General features: G+C 47.8%; 1 protein-coding gene across 1 annotated transcript; it reads right to left on the bottom strand.

The window, feature by feature from the left end:
• Window positions 1–1,033: 1,033 nt before the first annotated feature.
• On the bottom strand, window positions 1,034–25,203 carry CD58 (CD58 molecule). The gene is made up of 6 exons (XM_068266319.1): window positions 25,126–25,203; window positions 22,230–22,269; window positions 21,265–21,310; window positions 19,394–19,702; window positions 8,923–9,219; window positions 1,034–4,310 (listed from the first exon to the last, which is right to left on the bottom strand). The coding sequence occupies exons 2-6, from the start codon at window positions 22,236–22,238 to the stop codon at window positions 4,306–4,308; spliced, it is 666 nt and encodes a 221-aa protein (XP_068122420.1). The 5' UTR covers window positions 22,239–22,269; window positions 25,126–25,203; the 3' UTR covers window positions 1,034–4,305.
• Between the last annotated feature and the right edge of the window lie 260 nt (window positions 25,204–25,463).

Genomic DNA, 25,463 nt, shown 5'->3' with positions numbered 1-25,463 from the left:
CAGTATAGGTTAGGTAGGTGCCCCCCAGTATAGGTTAGATAGGTAGCTGCCCCCCAGTATAGGTTAGATTAGGTAGCTGCCCCCCAGTGTAGGTTAGATAGGTAGCTGCCCCCCCAGTGTTGGTTATATTAGGTAGCTGCCCCCCAGTGTAGGTTAGATAGGTAGCTGCCCCCCAGTGTAGGTTAGATAGGTAGCTGCCCCCCAGCGTAGGTTAGATTAGGTAGGTGCCCCCCAGTGTAGGTTAGATCGGTAACTGCCCCCCAGCGTAGGTTAGATTAGGTAGCTGCCCCCAGTATAGGTTAGATAGGTAGCTGCCCCCCAGCGTAGGTTAGATTAGGTAGCTGCCCCCAGTATAGGTTAGAAAGGTAGCTGCCCCCCAGCGTAGGTTAGATTAGGTAGGTGCCCCCAGAATAGGTTAGATAGGTAGCTGCCCCCAGTATAGGTTAGATAGGTAGCTGCCCCCCAGTGTAGGTTAGATTAGGTAGGTGCCCCCCAGTGTAGGTTAGATAGGTAGGTGCCCCCCAGCGTAGGTTAGATTAGCAGCTGCCCCCCAGCGTAGGTTAGATTAGGTAGGTGCCCCCAGAATAGGTTAGATAGGTAGATGCCCCCAATAATGGAGGGGGGAGCCGCAGGGAGGGCAGCCCGACCTCTCCCTCCCTCTCCTCTCCCGGGCGCCCTCCGTGCTCCCCCCTCAGATGCAGAGTTCGTGAGCAGCAGGGAAGCGCTGTTTACAACTCACCGGCTGCCTGGCTCCAAGCGCTGCTCTCTCGCCGCTGGTCTCCTCTCTCTGTATACATACTGATACACGCTGCTTCCGGCTACAGGAAGCAGCGTGTATCAGTACGTATACAGAGAGAGAGAGAGAGGAGACCAGCGGCGAGAGAGCAGCGCTTGGAGCCAGGCAGCCGGTGAGTTGTAAACAGCGCTTCCCTGCTGCTCACGGACTCTGCATCTGAGGGGGGAGCACGGAGGGCGCCCGGGAGAGGAGAGGGAGGGAGAGGTCGGGCTGCCCTCCCCGCGGCTCCGGCTCCCCCCTCCATTATAGCGCCCCCCTCCCAACAGCGCCCCGGGCGGCGGCACGCTCCGCACGGGGCAAGAAACGGGGCTGCACATGAGGAGGCAATGGTGGACTTACCTCCTCCAAGAAGACACAAAACAAATGTTTATTTACATACTCCGGGGGACAATGCGACGCGTTTCGCAGGTTTGATCCCGCTTCATCAGCGGGATAAACGCTCCCTCAAAACCCACCTTTTCCGACAAGCATATTCTCTAGCTTAGGCCATAGGCCCTTCAACCTCGTGTCTAGTTTTACTCCCTACTAAATAACCTAATCACGCACCGCCTGTACATATACTGCATACTTCCCTACCTCTTATTTCCACCCCATTCCTTTAGATTGTAAGCTGGCAAGGGCAGGGCTCTCACCCTTTTGTGTCTTGGAATGTTATCCATTTAATAGCTTGTACTCTGTTATACATTTTAGTCATCATGTTACATCTGCTTTTATAATCACCAGTTCTGTATTTTGTACCAGTGTCCATATTTGATGTATATCATTGTCTGTATGTATGTGTCCCTTGTTTGTTTTTCTTACATTGTACAGCGCCACGGAATATGTTGGCGCTTTATAAATCAATAATCATAATCAGGCAATAACAACAGAGGCGCCTGGCTCTTCTACTGACCACATATACTATTGCTCAGTTGTTATTGCCTGATGAAGCGGGATCACACCTGAGAAACGCGTTGCTTTGTCCCCCGAAGTATGTAAATACACTTTTGTTTCTACATTTTTGTGTCTTCTTGGAGGAGGTAAGTCCACCACTGCCGCCTCATGTTTTAACCGCTTCGCAACTGAGGGGTTTTACCCCTTCAGCATCCGAGCAATTTTCACCTTTCAGCGCTCCTTCCATTCATTCGCCTATAACTTTATCATTACTTATCCCAATGAAATGAACTATATCTTGTTTTTTTCGCCACCAATTAGGCTTTCTTTAGGTGGGACATTATGCCAAGAATTATTTTATTCTAAATGTGTTTTAATGGGAAAATAGGAAAACATTTGGAAAAAAAATCATTATTTTTCAGTTTTCGGCCATTATAGTTTTTAAATAATGCATACTACTGTAAATAAAATTCATGTAACATATTTGACCATTTGTCCGGGTTATTACACAGTTTAAATTATGTCCCTATCACAATGTTTGGCGCCAATATTTTATTTTCAAATAAAGGTGCATTTTTTTCAGTTTTGCGTTTATCCCTAATTACAAGCCCATAATTTATAACGCAACAGTGTTATACCCTCTTGATATAAATATTTAAAGATTTCAGTCCCTAAGGTAACTATTTATGCTTTTTTTTATTGTATTTTTTTTTTTTTTTTAATTACAAAAAAAAAATTGGTAACAATTGGGGAGTGTGGGAGTTAATGAGTTAATTTTATATTGTAAAATAACATTTGTACGTGAAAAATGTTTTTGGGTGTAGTTTTACTTTCTGGCCACAAGATGTAAATGTGTCCTGCAAGCGTAGGAAGTACGCTTGCAGGAAGTTCAGGGAGGCTGGGAAACTGTTTTTTTTTTTTTTACAATGATCGCACTGCTTCTCATAGAAACAGCCGATCATTGCTGGGGGGCAGAGATCAACGAACGGGAATGGATTTTCCTGTTCATTGATCTCTGGACAAGTGGGTGGCGGCGTGCACGATTGCAGGAGTGCGGGCGGGAGCGCGGACAGCGGTGGCAGCGGCGGGGGGTGCGTATATCTACGCTCCGGGCGGGGAACTGAGGTCCAAAGGAGCGTAGATATACTGTACCCGGGCGGCAAAGTGGTTAAACCTTTTAGATACTTTTATCCTTTTGGCACCTCTGTATCCATACTGTGCTATATCAAGTCCACGCCTGGTGGTGGAGGGGTGTTACCACTTTTTCCTCATCTACAGAGGGCGACTTCTTAATCCTGAGTGGGGTCAGGTCTAATCTCCCCACCTGCCTATACAATGCTTGCCTGTGCGGTAACCCTGCTTTGTGAGTATAGCTCATTACTCTATCATACTTCATTTCAACTACCTGAACATACTACACTATGTTTAGCTCTTGGTGTCCCACTCGGAGTTAAAGGAGTACTATCGATTGAAACGACTTTTTTTTTAATACTGTATATTAGTGTACACATTACCACTAGTGCTAGGGGCACTTTATTTATTCACCCAGGTCTCTCTCTTGCTATCCCTGCTTAAAAATTCATTTCTCACACAGCTCATAGTAGTTTGGGTCACCCTGAGCTGCTTGGTTACTCTGTCACACAGCTCACAAATATATGTCACTGTGTCACTCACAGCATGCAGGAGACATGAGGAGAAATAGGCTGATCTGAGGTGGTAACAGGTAACTAAATGAGCTGGAATATTGCTGGAATATAACAAGCTATAAACAATAGTCTGTGTTTACACTCAGTCTGGCTGCCTGCTTGTGGTGATTCACTCCAGGCTGCATCCACTTTACAAGCTGCTGAGAGGGGCAGACCACTGTCTACAATTAGCATTATTAGTATCTTTATCAGTCAAGAGAAGCAAAGATAATAAACACACATTGCTAGAATCTTTAACCCCTTACCACCATATCAACAAGATTCTTTCAGCAAGGTGATAATTAAACTATAAACTGAGGAGTTGATAGCAACTCCCCTGTGCAGACATGGGCTTAGCCCTCTGGGAGCCCTCAGCATATAGATACATTTGTATCAAACACTGACCGCCAAAACTGACGGAGGATTTTACAGCTGAGAGGAACAGCTGTGTGAGGAATCAAATTGCTCCTAGTACTTGTCCTAATGTGTGCTACAACATACAGCATTTACAAATAAATGCATACATCGATAGTATTCCTTCAAATAATTAAACTTGTTCACAAAACTCCCAGGTAAGGCTTTAAGGCCCATACACATGGTAAATCTCTGTGGCCCAAATCGTTCTTTACAGATCAAATAAACATTGTACAAACATGCCGTTTGGTTGTCTGAGTCGTGTGTCCTGATCTATGGAGAGGTATGGGGGGAGGGATGAGGAAGGGAGGTGCCAGACCAGTCCACCTAGCAGTAAACAAAAATAAGAATTGGACATGATTTTCCAGCACATCCAATCAGTGACGAGTTGTCACCAGACGTCCGGGGACAGAGGGACAAGGTTTGTGAAATGATGCATTGTATGGGGTAACATAGGCTACAGGTGTATGGGACTTCATGGAGTTCTCAGGAGAAGCTTCTGATATTTCAGGGCTGTTATTCTTGTCCAGAATGGGATCAGCCTGTAGAAGAGAAATAAACAGGATCAATATCTGCAGCTCCGATGATCAGATAATTATCAGCCTAAGCAATAAATCACAATTAGGAATAGTCCGTGAAATGCAGATAATTCCAAGTTGATGCAGGATTATGCACATTTTATATGTAAATTTATCCGCTGGAAAATGGACTTAAACCTTGGTGAGATTTGATTGGTCCATTCTCAAGCTGCATACATTTGCATACAAAATTTACCTTAACGCTGCATCAACTCAGAATCATTTGCGTCTGGTTGACCATCCCTAATAGCGATACTCCGTGAGGAGCAAAAAACCTGTAACCGGGCAAATCAAAATTATCCAAAAGTGAATATGATTTGGCCAGTTCTAAAGCCTGGTACACACATGCAATTTTGATCGATCAATAACTAGCCAATTTTACCACCTCCATGAGGTGCGACAGATATTGGACTTGATTCACTAACCGGCGCTAACGTAGTTTGCACGCCTCAAAACTTTGTGCGTGCAAACTAGGGCGCTAGATACTTTGCACGCATAAAGGTATTACTGTTCACACGCAGTGCGGTGCGGCGAAAACGTTGCACGGTGCACCGTTAATGTCACAAAGTGCGACATTTTATGCGTGATGTAGTTTTGCGCGAATATTAGTGCGTGCAAAGCTACTTTGCATGCGCAAAGGGGCTTTTTACTATGACAGTAACACTTAGCACCCTTTTGTGAATCAAGCCCCTTGAATACTACAAGCAGATTATGTAGGTAAACCCTCATACTACATGGAGGGGGTGCAATTGACCAATCAAATGTGTACAATTTGCATGCAAGTGGCGGTTATCTGCTCAATATCCTTCTTGCTCCTTAAAGAGGAACTCCAGCCTAAACAAACATTCTGTCATTAACCTCCCTGGCGGTTTGTTAAAATCCGCCAGGGGGCAGCAAATACCTTTTTTTTAATTTTTTTTTTTTTTTCATGTAGCGAGACAATGTCTCGCTACATGATAGCCGCTGCTGAGCGGCATCCCCCCAGCCCCTCCGATCGCCGCCGGCGATCGGAGATCAAGAGATCCGTTCAAAGAACGGGATCTCTTGGAGGGCTTCCCCTGTCGCCATGGCGACGGGGCGGGATGACGTCACCGACGTCATCGACGTCAAAGGGGAATCCGATCCACCCCACGGCGCTGCCTGGCACTGATTGGCCAGGCAGCGCACGGGGTCTGGGGGGGGGGGCGGCTGCGGCGACGGGTATTGCGGCGGATCGGCGGGCAGCGGCGGCGATCGGAGGTTACACGCAGCTAGCAAAGTGCTAGCTGCGTGTAACAAAAAAAAATTATGCAAATCGGCCCAGCGGGGCCTGCGCGGTGCCTCCCGGCGGCATAGCCCGAGCTCAGCTCGGGCTTACCGCCAGGGAGGTTAAGTTACATTAGTTATGTTAATTAAAATAGATAATATAATCTCTTACCCACCCTGTTTTAAAAGAACAGGCAAATGTTTGATTTTATGAGGGCAGCCATCTTTTTGGTTGAAAGGAGGTGACAGGGAGCATGAGACACAGTTCCAACTGTCCTGTGTCCTGAGCACCTCTCCCAGTTGCTAGGCAACGTGAATAACAACATAGGAAAACCCATCATGCTCTGCACAGCATCAGGGAAAAAAAGCCCAGGCTTTTTTTTTCTTTGATGGGTGGAGCTTAGCTAAAAATGCAGCTAAAAATGATGCTTTGGTAAGAAAAACAAAGTTCTGATGCTGTGAAACTGTTAAAGAAACACCAAGCCTTTTCAGTTCTGCTGAGTAGATTTTTAGTCCGGAGGTTCACTTTAAAAACTCAAACACTGGTACACATGGCAGGCGGGGGCCTCGAGCTTTGCTACCGCCAAACCCGCATGCGACACTGAGAGGGGGGGGGTGCAGGTGAGCCCCAGTACTCCCACCACCAGGGGATTCACCCTCCCTGCCTCTAAATGCTGAATGCCAAACACACGAGAAGCAAATGCTCCCTCCCATCCTTCTTGCTCCAGTCTCTTACGCTATGCTACATACTCACCGCAACGACCCAGGGAAATGGATCCAGCGATATCCCCAACCAAACAACGAATACTCCCTGATCCATCTTCCTGCGAGCGACGCTACACAACGTTACACGATGGCCACAAACGGGAAGTCAAGCAATCGCGATACATTGTGCAGAGCCATTGGGGATCCTAAAGATCCGATCTGCCTAGACAGTCGTTATCATCCCGCAGCGCTAAACAACGTTTACGTGACTGCATGCGTGTACCCATATCGCGAGATAGCAGATGCGATCACTCGTCGCTCAAAAAAATCTATGGTCTTTGCCTCGTCTGAAAAATTGTTGGGGTATTACGTGGTGGGTACGTGCGGCCTTCAGCCAGACTCTCTGTCTTGTATAAACATCTGTGGTGTCAATTTTTTGCTCGCTTTACTGCCTACAGCCATTCTTTTCCCCGGTCACACCAATCTGTGAATAATCTGTGGAGCTGTTCCGCTATCCAGCATACCTATTTCCCTCCCCATCTTCATATGACATAGCTCTGCTGGTGGTCACATGAGGAGAGACAGGGCTGTACGCGGGAACCATGGAAACAATACACCGAAGAGGAGGAAGCGCTGGCTGGACAGGTGAGTTGCCGCACTCTGCTGCATTTTATAGCCCTGCACTCCAGGATCAGTTGTGATAGCTGTGGTCCATGATCCTGTGAGTATACATGTAGGAAAATGTAAGAGCAAACCACTCAATATCCCACCCAAGGCCTCCAGGCGTAGGGTGTGGCAATCGGCAGTACCTGAGGTGCAACATTTCACTCCAATTCTTTCCAAAGGAAGAGGGTTGATGTTCTACACTTGCCAAGGGCATTTCCCCTGTAGATGGGTCCAGGTTCTCCTGGCAAGGACTTCTGGTAACTTGCTGCTTGGCAGACATAACAATGACTGGCATATATATGACAGTTGGTCAGAGCACAGGTCAGATGGTGGGGAAGTCTGGGGCAGGAAGACACCAAAGACTGGAAGATAGGTGTGTGGGCAAAGAACTAAGGTGATGTTCAGGGTGGGGTGAATCTAGAGAGTGTCTTCTCAATGGTTTTTAAATGTTTTTCCAGTTGAACATTGCGTACCATTGCGTGCTGCACTGAGGACATGAGATAAGCGTCACAGAAGAGCGCTGCAGATATCAAACTGGGAAGTTATGAGGACGTGCACACAAGTAGATAACACGAGTCCTGAGTGAGTGACAAATAGTTCAATAATAATGTAGGAAACATTTTTAGGTGAAGACGCCCGAAAGTGGTAAGTTTCACAACGTGAGGTTTGCACAAGAGATGCAAACTGAATGTTGTACGTTGATCATCATATCTAGGTGGCAGGCCTGAAGGAAAGGGCTTCTTGCTATGTTTCAGTGTTCATAGTTATGTCAGGCAAGGGAATAAATATTAGTTAAAAATGATAATTTCTGTTTAAGCCATATTAAGTTTTAGGAAGCATATGGGTGATACTGGACACCAGATAAGCTGACCCAAACCATAAGTACAGATAAAGAAGAGACGGGATCCAAGGACTGAGCCTTGTGGTACTCCTACAGAGGGGGTAGTTTGGTGCACAGGTAAGGGTGGTGTTTTAAAAATAGATAAATAGAAAACAAAGACAAAAAAATACAAAACTGTGAATCCTCTAGACTGCACACAAAAAATGTTGTGAGGGGTACTTAGGTACTCAGACAGCAGAGCTTGGAAATTAGGTGCTCTGGAAGGATGACAAAGTTACAATATACATAAGGTAGAACAGAGGAAAAGAGGTACTGAGGAGAGTGGTTACTTGACAGACAGTCATTAACCCTCTGCACTCACAGCAAGCTGGAACACTCCTAGTGATAAAATCATCGGTCATTCTGGGGTGTCCAGGACATGTGTGAATTCCAGAGCACTGAGGTCACTCGAGTTACACTTCACTGCGATAAAATACTACACACCTCAACAGCCAGAGAATGGCAGCTTCCATCTGAGGCTTCTCACACAGAAGACATGTGACATATCAGAGCCGGGCCAAGGTCCTACAGCGCCCAAGGCTGAGACACCAAAATGCGCCTCTCACTGATTGCTATTAGACTAAGAGGCACCCCAGGGCCCCCAACACCTTAATCTCTAGTTATCTGGCTTGCAGTCACTGCCATGTATCCCCTTTTCTTATTTCTCTCTGTTTCAAACACAATAGGGGAATGGTAGCTGAGTGAGTTGTGCGCCCCCTCCCACACTGCGCCCTGAGGCTGTAGCCTCTCTCTCCTCGGCCCGGCGCCCCCTCCTACACTGCACCCTGAGGCTGGAGCGTCTCTCTTCTTGGCCTGGCCCCGCGCCCCCCTCCCACACTGCGCACTGAGGCTGGAGCCTCTCTCTCCTCGGCCTGGCCCCGCGCCCCCCTCGCACACTGCGCCCTGAGGCTGGAGCCTCTCTCTTCTTGGCCTGGCCCCGTGCCCCCCTCCCACACTGCGCCCTGAGGCTGGAGCCTCTCTCTTCTTGGCCTGGCCCCGTGCCCCCCTCCCACACTGTGCCCTGAGGCTGGAGCCTCTCTCTCCTCGGCCCGGCCCTGGACAATATCATTCTGTGCTTACCGTGCACAGTGAGCTGTATACCAGAATACTGAGTCCTGTCATCAACCAGGACCTCCGCTCGGTACAGCCCGGAGTCGGCCTTAGTCAGGTTAGTGATGGTCAGCTGTCCGGTAATTTTATCAATAGCAGCTCTGCCTTTAAAATGATAAAATCCAATATGTTCTGATGGCTTCAGTTGTAAATCCACAAGTATATCAGTAGCCTTCCACCAGCTGATTTCCGAGGGGTCCCCAGAATACTTTGGCTGTAGAGTGACAGAGCCTCCAGACTCTGCTTCCAGGACTTCTCTTGCCTGAGCTGCAAAGAGAGAGGAGAGGTTACCAGAATGACTGACCAATACCAGAATATGGAGGACAGAGAGGAGGTCACTGGAGTCACAGGGCATGAGTAGCAGAATATGGAGGACAGAGAGGAGGTCACTGGAGTCACAGAGCACCAGTAGCAGAATATGGAGGACAGAGAGGAGGTCACTGGAGTCACAGAGCACGAGTAGCAGAATATGGGGGACATAGAGGAGGTCACTGGAGTCACAGAGCACGAGTAGCAGAATATGGGGGACATAGAGGAGGTCACTGGAGTCACAGAGCACGAGTAGCAGAATATGGAGGACAGAGAGGAGGTCACTGGAGTCACAGAGCACGAGTAGCAGAATAAGGGGGACATAGAGGAGGTCACTGGAGTCACAGAGCACGAGTAGCAGAATATGGAGGACAGAGAGGAGGTCACTGGAGTCACAGCGCATGAGTAGCAAAATATGGAGGACAGAGAGGAGGTCACTGCAGTCACAGGACATGAGTAGCAGAATATGGAGGACAGACAGGAGGTCACTGAAGTCACACAGCACTAGAAACAGAATATGGATGACAGAGAGGGAGTCACTGGACTCACAGAGCACGAGTAGCAGAATATGGAGGACAGAGAGGAGGTCACTGGAGTCACAGAGCACGAGTAGAAGAATTTGGAGGACAGAGAGGAGATCACTGGAGTCACAGAGCAGGAGTAGCAGAATATGGAGGACAGAGAGGAGGTCACTGCAGTCACAGAGCACAAGTAGCAGAATATAGAGGACAGAGAGGAGGTCACTGGAGTCACACAGCACAAGTAGCAGAATATAGAGGACAGAAAGGAGGTCACTGGAGTCACAGGGCACCAGTAGCAGAATATGGAGGACAGAGAGGAGGTCACTGGAGTCACACAGCACGAGTAGCAGAATGTGGAGGACAGAGAGGAGGTCACTGGAGTCACAGAGCATGAGTAGCAGAATATGGAGGACAGAGAGGAGGTCACTGGAGTCACAGGGCACCAGTAGCAGAATATGGAGGACAGAGAGGAGGTCACTGGAGTCACAGAGCATGAGTAGCAGAATATGGAGGACAGAGAGGAGGTCACTGGAATCACAGAGCACGAGTAGCAGAATATGGAGGACAGAGAGGAGGTCACTGGAGTCACAGAGCATGAGTAGCAGAATATGGAGGACAGAGATCAGGTCACTGGAGTCACAGAGCACAAGTAGCAGAATGTGGAGGACAGAGAGGAGGTCACTGGAGTCACAGGGCACCAGTAGCAGAATATGGAGGACAGAGAGGTGGTCACTGGAGTCACAGCGCATGAGTAGCAGAATATGGAGGACAGAGAGGAGGTCACTGCAGTCACAGAGCACAAGTAGCAGAATGTGGAGGACAGAGAGGAGGTCACTGGAGTCACACAGCACAAGTAGCAGAATGTGGAGGACAGAGAAGAGGTCACTGGAGTCACAGAGCATGAGTAGCAGAATATGGAGGACAGAGAGGAGGTCACTGGAGTCACAGGGCACCAGTAGCAGAATATGGAGGACAGAGAGGAGGTCACTGGAGTCACAGAGCATGAGTAGCAGAATATGGAGGACAGAGAGGAGGTCACTGGAATCACAGAGCACGAGTAGCAGAATATGGAGGACAGAGAGGAGGTCACTGGAGTCACAGAGCACGAGTAGTAGAATATGGAGGACAGAGAGGAGGTCACTGGAGTCACAGGGCACCAGTAGCAGAATGTGGAGGACAGAGAGGAGGTCACTGGAGTCACAGCGCATGAGTAGAAGAATATGGAGGACAGAGAGGAGGTCACTGGAGTCACAGAGCATGAGTAGCAGAATATGGAGGACAGAGAGGAGGTCACTGGAGTCACAGGGCATGAGTAGCAGAATATGGAGGACAGAGAGGAGGTCACTGGATTCACAGAGCACCAGTAGCAGAATATGGAGGACAGAGAGGAGGTCACTGGAGTCACAGAGGACGAGTAGCAGAATATGGAGGACAGAGAGGAGGTCACTGGAGTCACAGAGCACGAGTAGCAGAATATGGAGGTCAGAGAGGAGGTCACTGGAGTCACAGAGCATGAGTAGCAGAATATGGAGGACAGAGAGGAGGTCACTGGAATCACAGAGCACGAGTAGCAGAATATGGAGGACAGAGAGGAGGTCACTGGAGTCACAGAGCATGAGTAGCAGAATATGGAGGACAGAGATCAGGTTACTGGAGTCACAGAGCACAAGTAGCAGAATGTGGAGGACAGAGAGGAGGTCACTGGAGTCACAGGGCACCAGTAGCAGAATATGGAGGACAGAGAGGAGGTCACTGGAGTCACAGCGCATGAGTAGCAGAATATGGAGGACAGAGCGGAGGTCACTGCAGTCACAGAGCACAAGTAGCAGAATATGGAGGACAGAGAGGAGGTCACTGGAGTCACACAGCACAAGTAGCAGAATATAGAGGACAGAAAGGAGGTCACTGGAGTCACAGGGCACCAGTAGCAGAATATGGAGGACAGAGAGGAGGTCACTGGAGTCACACAGCACGAGTAGCAGAATGTGGAGGACAGAGAGGAGGTCACTGGAGTCACAGAGCATGAGTAGCAGAATATGGAGGACAGAGAGGAGGTCACTGGAATCACAGAGCACGAGTAGCAGAATATGGAGGACAGAGAGGAGGTCACTGGAGTCACAGAGCACGAGTAGTAGAATATGGAGGACAGAGAGGAGGTCACTGGAGTCACAGGGCACCAGTAGCAGAATGTGGAGGACAGAGAGGAGGTCACTGGAGTCACAGCGCATGAGTAGAAGAATATGGAGGACATAGAGGAGGTCACTGGAGTCACAGAGCATGAGTAGCAGAATACGGAGGACAGAGAGGAGGTCACTGGAGTCACAGGGCATGAGTAGCAGAATATGGAGGACAGAGAGGAGGTCACTGGATTCACAGGGCACCAGTAGCAGAATGTGGAGGACAGAGAGGAGGTCACTGGAGTCACAGAGCACGAGTAGCAGAATATGGAGGACAGAGAGGAGGTCACTGGAGTCACAGAGCACGAGTAGCAGAATATGGAGGTCAGAGAGGAGGTCACTGGAGTCACAGAGCATGAGTAGCAGAATATGGAGGACAGAGAGGAGGTCACTGGAATCACAGAGCACGAGTAGCAGAATATGGAGGACAGAGAGGAGGTCACTGGAGTCATAGAGCACCAGTAGCAGAATATGGAAGACAGAGAGGAGGTCACTGGAGTCACAGAGCACGAGTAGCAGAATATGGAGGACAGAGAGGTGGTCACTGGAGTCACAGCGCATGAGTAGCAGAATATGGAGGACAGAGAGGAGGTCACTGCAGTCACAGAGCACAAGTAGCAGAATGTGGAGGACAGAGAGGAGGTCACTGGAGTCATACAGCACAAGTAGCAGAATATAGAGGACAGAAAGGAGGTCACTGGAGTCACAGGGCACCAGTAGCAAAATATGGAGGACAGAGAGGAGGTCACTGGAGTCACACAGCACGAGTAGCAGAATGTGGAGGACAGAGAGGAGGTCACTGGAGTCACAGAGCATGAGTAGCAGAATATGGAGGACAGAGGGGAGGTCACTGGAGTCACAGGGCACCAGTAGCAGAATATGGAGGACAGAGAGGAGGTCACTGGAGTCACAGAGCATGAGTAGCAGAATATGGAGGACAGAGAGGAGGTCACTGGAATCACAGAGCACGAGTAGCAGAATATGGAGGACAGAGAGGAGGTCACTGGAGTCACAGAGCACGAGTAGTAGAATATGGAGGACAGAGAGGAGGTCACTGGAGTCACAGGGCACCAGTAGCAGAATGTGGAGGACAGAGAGGAGGTCACTGGAGTCACAGCGCATGAGTAGAAGAATATGGAGGACAGAGAGGAGGTCACTGGAGTCACAGAGCATGAGTATCAGAATATGGAGGACAGAGAGGAGGTCACTGGAGTCACAGGGCATGAGTAGCAGAATATGGAGGACAGAGAGGAGGTCACTGGATTCACAGAGCACCAGTAGCAGAATATGGAGGACAGAGAGGAGGTCACTGGAGTCACAGAGCACGAGTAGCAGAATATGGAGGACAGAGAGGAGGTTACTGGAGTCACAGAGCACGAGTAGCAGAATATGGAGGTCAGAGAGGAGGTCACTGGAGTCACAGAGCATGAGTAGCAGAATATGGAGGACAGAGAGGAGGTCACTGGAGTCACAGAGCACGAGTAGCAGAATATGGAGGTCAGAGAGGAGGTCACTGGAGTCACAGAGCATGAGTAGCAGAATATGGAGGACAGAGAGGAGGTCACTGGAATCACAGAGCACGAGTAGCAGAATATGGAGGACAGAGAGGAGGTCACTGGAGTCATAGAGCATGAGTAGCAGAATATGGAAGACAGAGAGGAGGTCACTGGAGTCACAGAGCACGAGTAGAAGAATATGGAGGACAGAGAGGAGGTCACTGGAGTCACAGGGCACCAGTAGCAGAATGTGGAGGACAGAGAGGAGGTCACTGGAGTCACAGCGCATGAGTAGCAGAATATGGAGGACAGAGAGGAGGTCACTGGAGTCACAGAGCACGAGTAGCAGAATATGGAGGACAGAGAGGAGGTCACTGGAGTCACACAGCACGAGTAGCAGAATATGGAGGACAGAGAGGAGGTCATTGGAGTCACAGAGCACGAGTAGCAGAATGTGGAGGACAGAGAGGAGGTCACTGGAGCCACACAGCACGAGTAGCAGAATATGGAGGACAGAGAGGAGGTCACTGGAGTCATAGAGCCCCAGTAGCAGAATATGGAAGACAGAGAGGAGGTCACTGGGGTCACAGAGCACGAGTAGAAGAATATGGAGGACAGAGAGGAGGTCACTGGAGTCACAGGGCACCAGTAGCAGAATGTGGAGGACAGAGAGGAGGTCACTGGAGTCACAGCGCATGAGTAGCAGAATATGGAGGACAGAGAGGAGGTCACTGGAGTCACAGAGCACGAGTAGCAGAATATGGAGGACAGAGAGGAGGTCACTGGAGTCACACAGCACGAGTAGCAGAATATGGAGGACAGAGAGGAGGTCACTGGAGTCACAGAGCACGAGTAGCAGAATATGGAGGACAGAGAGGAGGTCACTGGAGTCACAGAGCATGAGTAGCAGAATATGGAGGACAGAGAGGATGTCACTGGAGTCACAGAGCACGAGTAGCAGAATATGGAGGACAGAGAGGAGGTCACTGGAGTCACACAGCACGAGTAGCAGAATATGGAGGACAGAGAGGAGGTCACTGGAGTCACAGAGCACGAGTAGCAGAATGTGGAGGACAGAGAGGAGGTCACTGGAGCCACACAGCACGAGTAGCAGAATATGGAGGACAGAGAGGAGGTCACTGGAGTCACAGAGCATGAGTAGCAGAATATGGAGGACAGAGATTGTCACAAAACTTCACAGCCAAGCCTTACCTTAAAAACCAAGTCTGTTGGTCTGTTTTTAACCATTTATAGACATGGTTGAGAGCCACTAATGTACCCTTTCGCCTATTCCCTGGGAGGGTGGATATCTGTGATAATTGTTTTAATGTTTTTTAAAACTCAACCTTAGGACCTACCACTACAGGCGTGGAGGTTAATTATTTTCGGGGACCACACAGATGAAGAAAAAATTCGGACATGGGTGTTTTGTGACTAGGATGGGAAAGATGTTAAGGAACGATAGACGTGCCATGCTGTTAATTCTTTTTTGTTTTTACTATGTACTTTCAGTACTTTTAAAGCTAAATACTTTGAAAAATGTTTTTATTTTTGACAAGAAATTCTTGTCATAGTTTGTTTTTCCTGTAGGGGAGTTTTTGATTATTTTTAGTCCACCACAAAAATATGAGTGGTTTTAGAACTCTATGACTTAAATATGTGATTTGTTGTTTAGCACTCAAGTCCAGGATCCCAGTGACTGACTTGTAAACAGATCTCTAGTTCTTCTGATGTTGGAGGCACTTCCTGAGCTTATGGAAGCTCAACTCAGAGGTGAAAGGGCTGTTCTAACCTGTTCTACCCTGTTTCTAAACCAATCAGAATCCGTGTTGACTGCCTATAATTGGTTTGGTTTCAAGTTGATTGCTAGCTTGAAAAAATAAAAAAATCTTGTGGCTTCAATCATGATTACTGATGCATTCACCATTATTAATATACTCCTGTTATCTCTCAGGGCCTGAATGTTCAGTCTCCTCTAAGCATTTCATTGGCGGATAATTTACACATAGGGTTGTGTTCTGCAGGCAAATTCTGAATGTACACTGTTCCAAGTACCAAGTCTGGTTCTGAAAATTGCCTTCAGAAACAAGAATTTTCAGCAAAGAGCATTAACCCCTTCCTGGCCACCTAACGGTGTTGGGAAGTTTGCTCCCCGAGGACCGCCTAATGCCGATCGGCATCAAGTACTGGGGGTGGAGAATAGCAGGGATGCGTATGATTAGCTGATGCCTATGAGAGGCAATCGCTGTTATTGGATCTCAGGGAGAGGGATACATATTTTTAAAAAAGATATATCGATATATGTGAACAGACCAAGCGCAAAGGTGGACCAAAGTGCAGTAGATAACCACTGCTCAGCTGCGTGTTATAAAAGGGACTCCCTCAACCCCTCCAAATCAAAAAACACAGTTTAAACACAAATAACACGCGCTAGAGAATCTCCAAAGAACGTTTATTGATAATAGTCTAAAACACACCATTCAGGCACAAATCTTCAGCAGCAACACTCTATAGACCAATCATTCCTGCACTCCTCATACACTTAGAAGGGCCCTTCTTAAAATTAATAAAAAGCAAAAACAAAAATATAAAAATATAAACAAAATATATAAAAAATATAAAAAAATATAAAAAAAGTATCAGGCTATACAGGAGATAATGAGTTGTTAATCTCTCTATAGAATCATATATGTCCTTTTAACTTTTCTGATAGCGCTAATACAAGTTTCCTTGTCAAAAAATAGGTGTTAGTCCGGCAAATTGTACCAGCAATATGTGATCCAATGTACAAACAGTGGTGCACAAACAGTTCCTTGTCAGAAAATTAATACACACACCTCGTGTGCTAGAATACTGGTGCTGGAGCGGACTGTATAGAACTCACGTGTTCCCCCATGTGTGTCCTCACAGATCTGAGGTTTGGATGATACTCCTCCGTTTTTCTCACACAGAATGATAGCGGTGACGGTGTCCCCCCCAGAATTCTCTCCTTCTATGCTTTCTTCCACCATTATTCTAAGATCCTCTAACTCATTTATGGGGATCGAGTCTCTAGCAAATTTTTTTGTTTTTTTATTAACTATTTCTTTTTCTAAAGTTTCCAGTCTGCTCCTTATACTCACCTCCATAGTTCGATATTCCTTCATGGACTTAAATGGTATTAACACCTGCTGTATATCTTTAATTTCAAATCCCAAATTCTTTATTTGTGCTTTCCTCGCATCCATCACAAATTGAACTATCTCCATGGAAAATACATGGAACATGTATTCCCATTTAGCCAGTGTGTCCTCATCTGCCAAATCTTCCGATAAAGTTTTAGTCACTGCCAAGCCCACCGGGGCTACTTCCCACTCCAAATATTTCTCTGAAGATGCCACCTCCCAAACATTCTTTGTTTTTTTTACAAGTAGTTTCTCTAATTCCTGCAAGTGTTCAATAACACCGCTACTTCTAGTCTCATCCTTTAAATCCATTCCACTAAAAAAGTTTCTAATTCGATTTCCCTGATGGGATCTATAATCCCACAAATTTCCACCTGCTGCCATGGTTAGAGGGATGATACAGATATATCGATATATGTGAACAGACCAAGCGCAAAGGTGGACCAAAGTGCAGTAGATAACCACTGCTCAGCTGCGTGTTATAAAAGGGACTCCCTCAACCCCTCCAAATCAAAAAACACAGTTTAAACACAAATAACACGCGCTAGAGAATCTCCAAAGAACGTTTATTGATAATAGTCTAAAACACACCATTCAGGCACAAATCTTCAGCAGCAACACTCTATAGACCAATCATTCCTGCACTCCTCATACACTTAGAAGGGCCCTTCTTAAAATTAATAAAAAGCAAAAACAAAAATATAAAAATATAAAAAAAAATATATAAAAAATATAAAAAATATAAAAACGTCACCGCTTGTAAGCAAAGCCCAGCGAAGCCCAACCTGGCGGAAGTACTGAGAGAGCAGCCCGCTGTATCTTCTGGCGGAAGTGACGCGCTCTGGATGAGCCTGCGGGTGCGAGGCTGATGTGAGGCAAGAAGCCGGAACTTGGAGCCACCGTCACCGCTATCATTCTGTGTGAGAAAAACGGAGGAGTATCATCCAAACCTCAGATCTGTGAGGACACACATGGGGGAACACGTGAGTTCTATACAGTCCGCTCCAGCACCAGTATTCTAGCACACGAGGTGTGTGTATTAATTTTCTGACAAGGAACTGTTTGTGCACCACTGTTTGTACATTGGATCACATATTGCTGGTACAATTTGCCGGACTAACACCTATTTTTTGACAAGGAAACTTGTATTAGCGCTATCAGAAAAGTTGAAAGGACATATATGATTCTATAGAGAGATTAACAACTCATTATCTCCTGTATAGCCTGATACTTTTTTTATATTTTTTTATATTTTTTATATATTTTGTTTATATTTTTATATTTTTGTTTTTGCTTTTTATTAATTTTAAGAAGGGCCCTTCTAAGTGTATGAGGAGTGCAGGAATGATTGGTCTATAGAGTGTTGCTGCTGAAGATTTGTGCCTGAATGGTGTGTTTTAGACTATTATCAATAAACGTTCTTTGGAGATTCTCTAGCGCGTGTTATTTGTGTTTAAACTATATTTTTAAAAAAGGCAATGTTATTAATAAAAAAAATAACTATAAAGGTAATAGAAAAAAATAAATAAACGTGGCAGCAGCAGATGTCACCAACAGAAAGTGAAATTGCAAAAAAATTGGGTCTCCTCCTGGATTAGTGCAAATGCTGCTTAATCTTTAATATACCATAGTAGTAGAAAACACAACGCTTTGGCCAAAGGCCTTTCTCAAGTGTTAGAGTGAGGTTAAAAGTGACATATAAATCCAATTTAGACACCTAAAAGCTCTGTTGGTGGCAAGATTCATTTGGCTGCTAAGTTCTATGTCCGTGCAGCACACTGTTACAGCTGCAGTGTGCTGAATTGTGAAAAATGGCCTGGTCGCTAGGGGGGGGGGGAAGAATTTTCAGGCCATATTATTGTCAACAAAATGGCTGGCAGGGATTCCCAGGAGGCCGGAGCGCATGTTAGAAAGGCAGAACAGTTTTGCACTTGGATCAGGGGTCCAGGGGACCAGGGCAGTGGATGCCCTTGTCTTCTGGACCCCCCATTCATGTGAAAAACCGCTCATTCTGCCACTTTAGTGTGGCTTCTGGGGACCAGGGAATCCCTGGTGGCCATTTTGTTGACATCAATATGGCCTGAAAATTCTTGTTTCTGAAGCCAATTTTCAGAACAGAACTCGGTACTCGGAACAGTGTAAATTCCGAATTTTGTGATTTTACTCGAAAGAGACAAATTCAGATATGGAACTTCGGAACTTGGAACTGTTCCGATCCAAAAGCTCAACTCTGTTTACAGCCAGCATCGCACATGTGAGAAATGTGCGACAGTTAAACGAAATGTTGCGCTCTACACATTATTGGTTACTTTCCAGCAGAAGAATAAAGGCTCTGCAGACGTTCTAGATGCGGGCTATGATTACTGACCAATAAAATGTGGATTCCTCCGGTGGACCAAGACCTCAGCATAGGGCAGGAAACTGAGTGACCCATCATCTCAGATGGCCAACAATGGCGGCTTCCATCTGGTAAGTCACATTTATTACTCTTCATAGAACATTCCATATAAATTAAAAAATGTATCGGAAGTGAAATATGAAAGCTGACATCACATATTCATAGCTCTCCTGATCCTCCACCTTTAGTACATTAAAAGGCACCTGGCAGATCATGTGTTCAGACATCTCTCTGACATCACTGGTTGCATACTGGCTCCAGGAATATGGAAGCCAAGACACCTGCATGACCACCAGGTAAGTATAGCTTTCTAGTAGTAGGACATCAACGGCAGTGCTTATATTTCTCCCTGTCTAATTTGCCTTGACCTACTTACGGAGCACAATGAGCCTCGTGTGGGTGACCAGAATCTTCTCATCCACCATCACCTCTGCCCTGTAGTACCCCGACTCAGCCTCGGTCAGGTCTCTTATGGTCAGGCGTCCCGAAGAATGATCTATATAAGTTTTGTCCTTGAAGGGAGAAAATTTGGGATATGAATAAACTCGTATCTGTGGCTGCAGATGGATGTCCACGAGAATACGTCCATTAAGCCACCAGCTGATTCCGGTGGGGGATCCGGAGTACTTTGGCTCCAGTGTGGTGCTGCTTCTGGCAACTTCCTCAATGATGTCCACTGAAGCAGCTGCAGAGAGAGTAGAGAGACGAGGTCACTGGACTCAGATGAGTATCTGCTGCAATTATACATGACCAGTAAAAGTCTACAGTATCTCACAAAAGTGGGGAAACTCACACATTTGTGTAAATATTTTATTATAACGTTTCATGTGACAACACTGAAGATATGACACTGTCAGAGATGTTGGCGAACTAATCGCCGGCAAACATCTATGGGCAGCCTGGCCCTGTACACAGGGGCATAACTAGGAATCGCCGGGCCCCCCTGTAGAAATTCTGAGCGGGTCCCCCCTCCCCCTCCCCCCTGGGGCCCGCTTAGGGCTGTTTTTTGGGGGCAGGAGGGGTCGCAGCATGAGGAGAAAGCTTGGTAGCACATCGGTGGGGAGGGGGGACGGTCCCCCCTCCCTCACCTCGGGCTCTCCCCTCCAGCATTGAATAGTGTGTATGCAGGCGGCGGGCAGCAGCAGATACATACCTTCCTTGCGTTCCACGGATGTTCCTCTCTCTAGCTTCTGACACGTCTTCCTGTATAAACAGGAAGTCACGTTAGACACTAGAGGGAGAAACATCCACGCTGGAACGCACGGAAGGCATGCATATCTGCCGCTGCCCGCCGCTTGCATACGCACTATTCAATGCTGGAGGGGAGCGCAGATGGGAGAGCCCGAGGTGGGGGGGGGGGGACCATCCCCCTTCCCCACCAATGGGCTACCAAGCTCTCCCCTCATGCTGCGACCCCTCTAGCCCCCCCCCCCCCCCGGGTTGCAATGTCACGCAGTAGTACACATGCCCTGGCCCGGACACGTTCATTAGTATGCATGCCCTGGCACGGTGGTGCGTGCCCTTGATTGGGCGATGTCACTCATGTGCAAAGCTTGCCCAGCCACAGGCGTGCAATCAAGGGCACGCACCGCCGGGCCAGGGCATGCATACTAATGAACACGTGCGGACACAGACATGCGTACTAATGCAGGCCATTGCGACCCGGAAGTAGTACAGGGCCAGGCTGCCCATAGCTTCGCGGCGAGCAGTTTGCCTATGCAGACGAGCTGCTCACATACATTACTGTCATACAATGTAAAGTAGTCAGTGTACAGCATGTATAACAGTGATGTAACAATTTGCTGTCCCATCAAAATAGCTCAACACATAGAAACTGGGCAACAGGGCAATATTCTAACATGATAATGACCCCACAACACACCCCAAGACAAGCACTGCCTTGCTAAAGAAACTGAGGGTAAAGGTGCTGGACTGGCCAAGCATGTCTCCAGACCTAAACCCTATCAAGCATCTATCGGGCATCTACATAATGAAGGTGCAGGAGAGCAAGGTCCCTACCATCCACCAGCTTCATCTGTGAGGAGTGACAATCTGTGACACTAGTGAATGCTATGAATGTCCAATACCCATCATTATGGTCACTAGAGCGTCACAGAAGCCCCTGCAATCCTCTTCCCCTCCACCTTGATGAAGCTGGTGGTGTATAAGTGGGTATCCTGACTAATTTACTAAATACACTGGCCATTATATTGAAGAGACAATTTCTGAGGGAAATTTGGTACTCACCGGATGAAGATGTCACCAGGAGACTCGCACAGGCCAATAACCACACCTGAGACAGAGAGGACACATGATGAGGAGAATTCATGCATGGAGATGGTGCTCCTTTAAGACCAGTCTGTTGGGAAACTGATTCGTAGTTCTTCATTAAAGTAATTCTGAGGTATTCATACCTGGAGATTCTTTAGTGTACCAATAAACTTCCTGGCTGCTCATTCTTGGTGGCTTTGCCTTCATGCTAGGCCCCCGTTCCCAGCTGGGATCTGAGCAGAAAGTAGCATGCTTTATAAAGCCACACGCCCCCTCTAAGCATGCTCCCCCACCATGGCTGAATGTGACCCAAGTGCACATGTTAAGTGCTCGCCACTGGACATGGTTCATGGAATAGTCAGAGCACATGCCCACTCTGACTTCTCTGAGTCACAGCAGCAAAAGGGGCCTCTGACAAAACCACAAAGGGGAATTCAACCAAAATGAGGTCCACAAAGTTTATCTGTCCACTAAAAAACCCAGGTATGAATAACTTTTAAAGTGAACCCGGGGCAGTCCAAAAGTTTAGTTACCATGTCTTCCTTGCCCCCACCATTATCATGCAAGGACCCGCTGAACATATCTGACAAGAGCTTATCAGCAATGTTCTCACGGCCCCGCCCCCTGCCACGGACGAGCACGGCCATGAACTGTCAGAGGGTTTGGGGCGGGCGGGAGTGGTCTCAAGGAGAACATGAGAAGATTATGAAGGATCCAGAGGTTTCCCTCTACCAAGGTAAGTATATAACTATGTCTTTTTAAACCACCCTGGGTTTGCTTTAACATTTGTGCCCCCTTCCCCCATGTTCCTGTCTAATTACTAAGCACACATCCCTGCCCCCGTTAACCTGCCACATATATTCCTATTCATCTAAAGCCCCCCCACCCCCCATGTGCTTGACAATGGAAAAACACCAGAACCAATATAACAGGACTCTTACCGCCACCATGACTCCTGTGCGCAGGGGGCAGGATCGCCACCTAGAGGAGATAATAAAGTGCTGTCAGTGCCTTCATATCACAGAGCCCCTAGCAGTGTAACAATTAGGGTTGCAGATGTAGCGACTGCATCAGGGTACCTGGACAGCCCAATCAGGAGCCTCCTTCCAGGCCTATTTTTATGGGTGGGCAAGAAAGCGGTGGTGGGAGGGGGGAAAAGTGGGTGCATGCAGAGTCTGCAGCGGAGGGTGAAGTGTCTCACCTCTCCAGGGACCAGCGACGCATGCGGCCCATCTCTCACCTTCTCATCCCAGTCTCTATGGTTCTACTGGCATCTAGGAAGAAGGTGTGCAGCGCTGGTTCCTGGAGAGGCGAGTCGCTTCACACCCCCACTCCAGTGGTGACCCAGTGTGAAACTACCCCTGAGGCGCCTAGTGCAGGTACCCCCAAATCCTGGCTAGAATGCCTATTAGCCCACCCAACTGCACCCCAATAGTGCCAGTGGTCCTTTTCCCCCTTTGTTGCCCCCCCTGGATCTTTGGCCAGGCTGACCCGTCCATCTGACAGATCCCTCAGGCCACAGAGAGCTGGGTGAGCCATAAAAAGATCAGCAGAGTACGGACACCTTCATTTTTCTCACAACTTTACATTATGCTTTTAGGTTAGGTTCACACTGGAGCATTACGAACCCTGAAAAAAAAAATATTGGTAACGCAGCGGAGGGGAAATGTCGCATTGTGCATTACACCCGTTATGAGAGGAGGAGTATTTGGTGCATGATATAGTGAAGCATACAGTTCATGAAAAGTATGCCTCACTGTAACTGCGCAGTACCGCACAGCATGTCTCGCGTTATCTCAGTGGATTCCGCCGCAGCGCACTGCTAACATGGCGATGTAAACATACTATTGCAATACAATCACATCGGGTTTGTGATTATAAATGTCCAACACAACATGTCAGTGTGAAAGTAGCCTTAAAAGGGAACCTGCAGTTATAGGGATATGGAGGCTTTCCTGTTAAACAATACCGGATGCCTGGCAGTCCTGCTGGTCTATTCGGCTGCAGTAGTGTCTGAATAACACCTGAACCAAGCATGCAGCTAATCCAGTCACACTTCAGTCAGAGTACCTGATCTGCTGCATGCTTGTTCAGGGGCTGTGGCTATATGTACTAGAGGCAGAGGACCAGCAGAGCATCTATTGCTTAAAGAGACTCTGAAGTGATCAAAAATACCTCTTATTTCATAATCCTCCCCAGGAGTATCAGCCAAGATGATTCGCCACATCGGGTGTCCGAGGTCTTTATCCCCCCCCCCCCCCAAATTTCAAATCTTCTGTTACTTCCTGGAGAAGACTTATAGGGGCGGGGAGAGGCAGCAATCAGCAGGGATTGAATGGACTGGAGCCAGAGCTACAGTCCAAAGCTCTGCCTCCAGTCCATTCAATCCCTGCTGATCACTGCCTCTCCCCGCCCCTATAAGTCTTCTTTCACTGAGAGGGGTGGGGACAGTGGTGTAGCTAAGGAGCTAGGGGCCCCGATGCAAGTTTTACAATGGGGCCCCCCCCCCCCCCCCCATGCACTCTATACATAACAATTGATACGGCGCACCAAAACCTGCCAATGACAACTACAGTATCAGAGGTGCAAGAAGGGGATGGGGAACAGCTTTGTTAATGATTAACACTATTCAAAGAGTCTATAGAAGTGATTATTATGAGCACAGGGCCAATACACAGCTAATACTGTAGTTGAGGGAGGGCCCTTTCAGGGCCCCTCTGGCCCAAGGGCCCCGATGCGGTCGCTACCTCTGCACCCCCTATTGCTAATGCCCCTGGGTGGGGAGAGGCGGCGATCAGCAGGGATTGACGCAAATGGAGGCAGAACTACAGCCCAAAGCTCTGCCTCTTACAGGAAGCAACATCTGTGACTTTCAAAGTCGTAGGATTTGGGGGATAAAGACTTTATACGGCTGCAGGGATGTGGCGAATCATCTTGGATGAACATGCTGAAGAGGTTTATGAAATAAAAAAGAGATATTTTTGATCACTTCAGAGTCTCTTTAACTACTCTACAACCACTCCACGCAATGGGCATGGTTGCCGCGGCAGCCCCAGGACCGCCTAACACCAATTGGCGTCAGGTCCTGGAGCCGGTTACTGCAGGAGATGGTGCGCAGGCTGTGCGCGCATCTCCTGCTTGGGGGGTGGAGCTCCGCCCCGCCTTCAGTCTCTGAGCGGCGATTGCCGAGACTTTTAGATGGTCTATTTACATGTACAGTGCTGCAATCTGCAGCAGCGATGTACTGGGGACAGTCGTGTGACACGGCTGTCCCCTCCATAGGCTGGGGAGTGATCGGCTGTCATAGGCTGAAGCCTATGACAGCTGATCACCCTGATTGGCTGGCAGGGGGAGGGAGCAGGATGCTCTGCTGCCTCCCCCCTCCTCACTCACTGTCAGACTCCTCACACAGCACAACAAGCTGCTTTTCCCCAATGATGACCTCTTCACCTCGCTCTCCTCTCACTTCTCCTCCTACTCTGACTGCATGCTCTGAGTGTAAACACAGTACAAACATGCCTCCCCTGTAATCTCTGAGCCTGATGCAAATGTTTTGCCTTGCTTCATCAGTGAACCGGCCCGGCATCTAACACCGGAACATACTTCATTTGATGGGACAGCGAAGTTACACTGTTATACAAGCTGTGCATTGACTGCTTTACATTGTATCACAGTAATATCTGCAGTGCTGTCCCATGGAAAGATATATATACACAAATATCAGAGGTGCACTGACTTATGTGAGGTGCTGGATGTCTTATTGAAAGGTTGCTCATTAAATCTTTTATGTTAGTCAATAAATGGAATCACCTCTGTGTATGAAAGCTTGAGTCTTACCGATGGCTGTAACAGACGGGATTCTGTGCAGATCTCTGTCTGTGACATACAAGCAGGAAATATAACCCCCAGCCAGCAGTGTTGTGCAATGCACATGGCACTCCCTGTATAGGGAGGAAATATACGGTAAGAGACTCTGCAGGGTGGGGGCTGGTTACAGCTCTGTGCTTATCTCCAGAACAACGCAGGAAATGTCCACATATCAGAGTTCTGTGCCTGCACAGATCAGATCGCCCACTACCGGACCCCCTGTCTGGCCGGGCCCCCCACACAGTGACATCATCAACAGTGACATCATCACCATACAGTGCTGAGTAATGCAAAGTGCAGATTTCCGT

Source organism: Hyperolius riggenbachi, chromosome 2 (genome assembly GCF_040937935.1).
Source record: "Hyperolius riggenbachi isolate aHypRig1 chromosome 2, aHypRig1.pri, whole genome shotgun sequence".
Classification (NCBI taxonomy): Eukaryota; Metazoa; Chordata; class Amphibia; order Anura; family Hyperoliidae; genus Hyperolius; species Hyperolius riggenbachi.
Note: the sequence above shows the minus strand (reverse complement) of the source record. Positions and strands in the feature narration are given on the sequence as shown.

What these genes read in the sequence shown, in the direction of transcription:
- CD58 (XM_068266319.1), bottom strand. An exon ending in CCTGGTGACATCTTCATCCG is followed by an intron (nt 19,703 to 21,264) that starts GTGAGTACCAAA and finishes CTCTCTCTGCAG; the next exon opens with CTGCTTCAGTGGACATCATT. An exon ending in CACGAGGCTCATTGTGCTCC is followed by an intron (nt 9,220 to 19,393) that starts GTAAGTAGGTCA and finishes CTCTCTTTGCAG; the next exon opens with CTCAGGCAAGAGAAGTCCTG.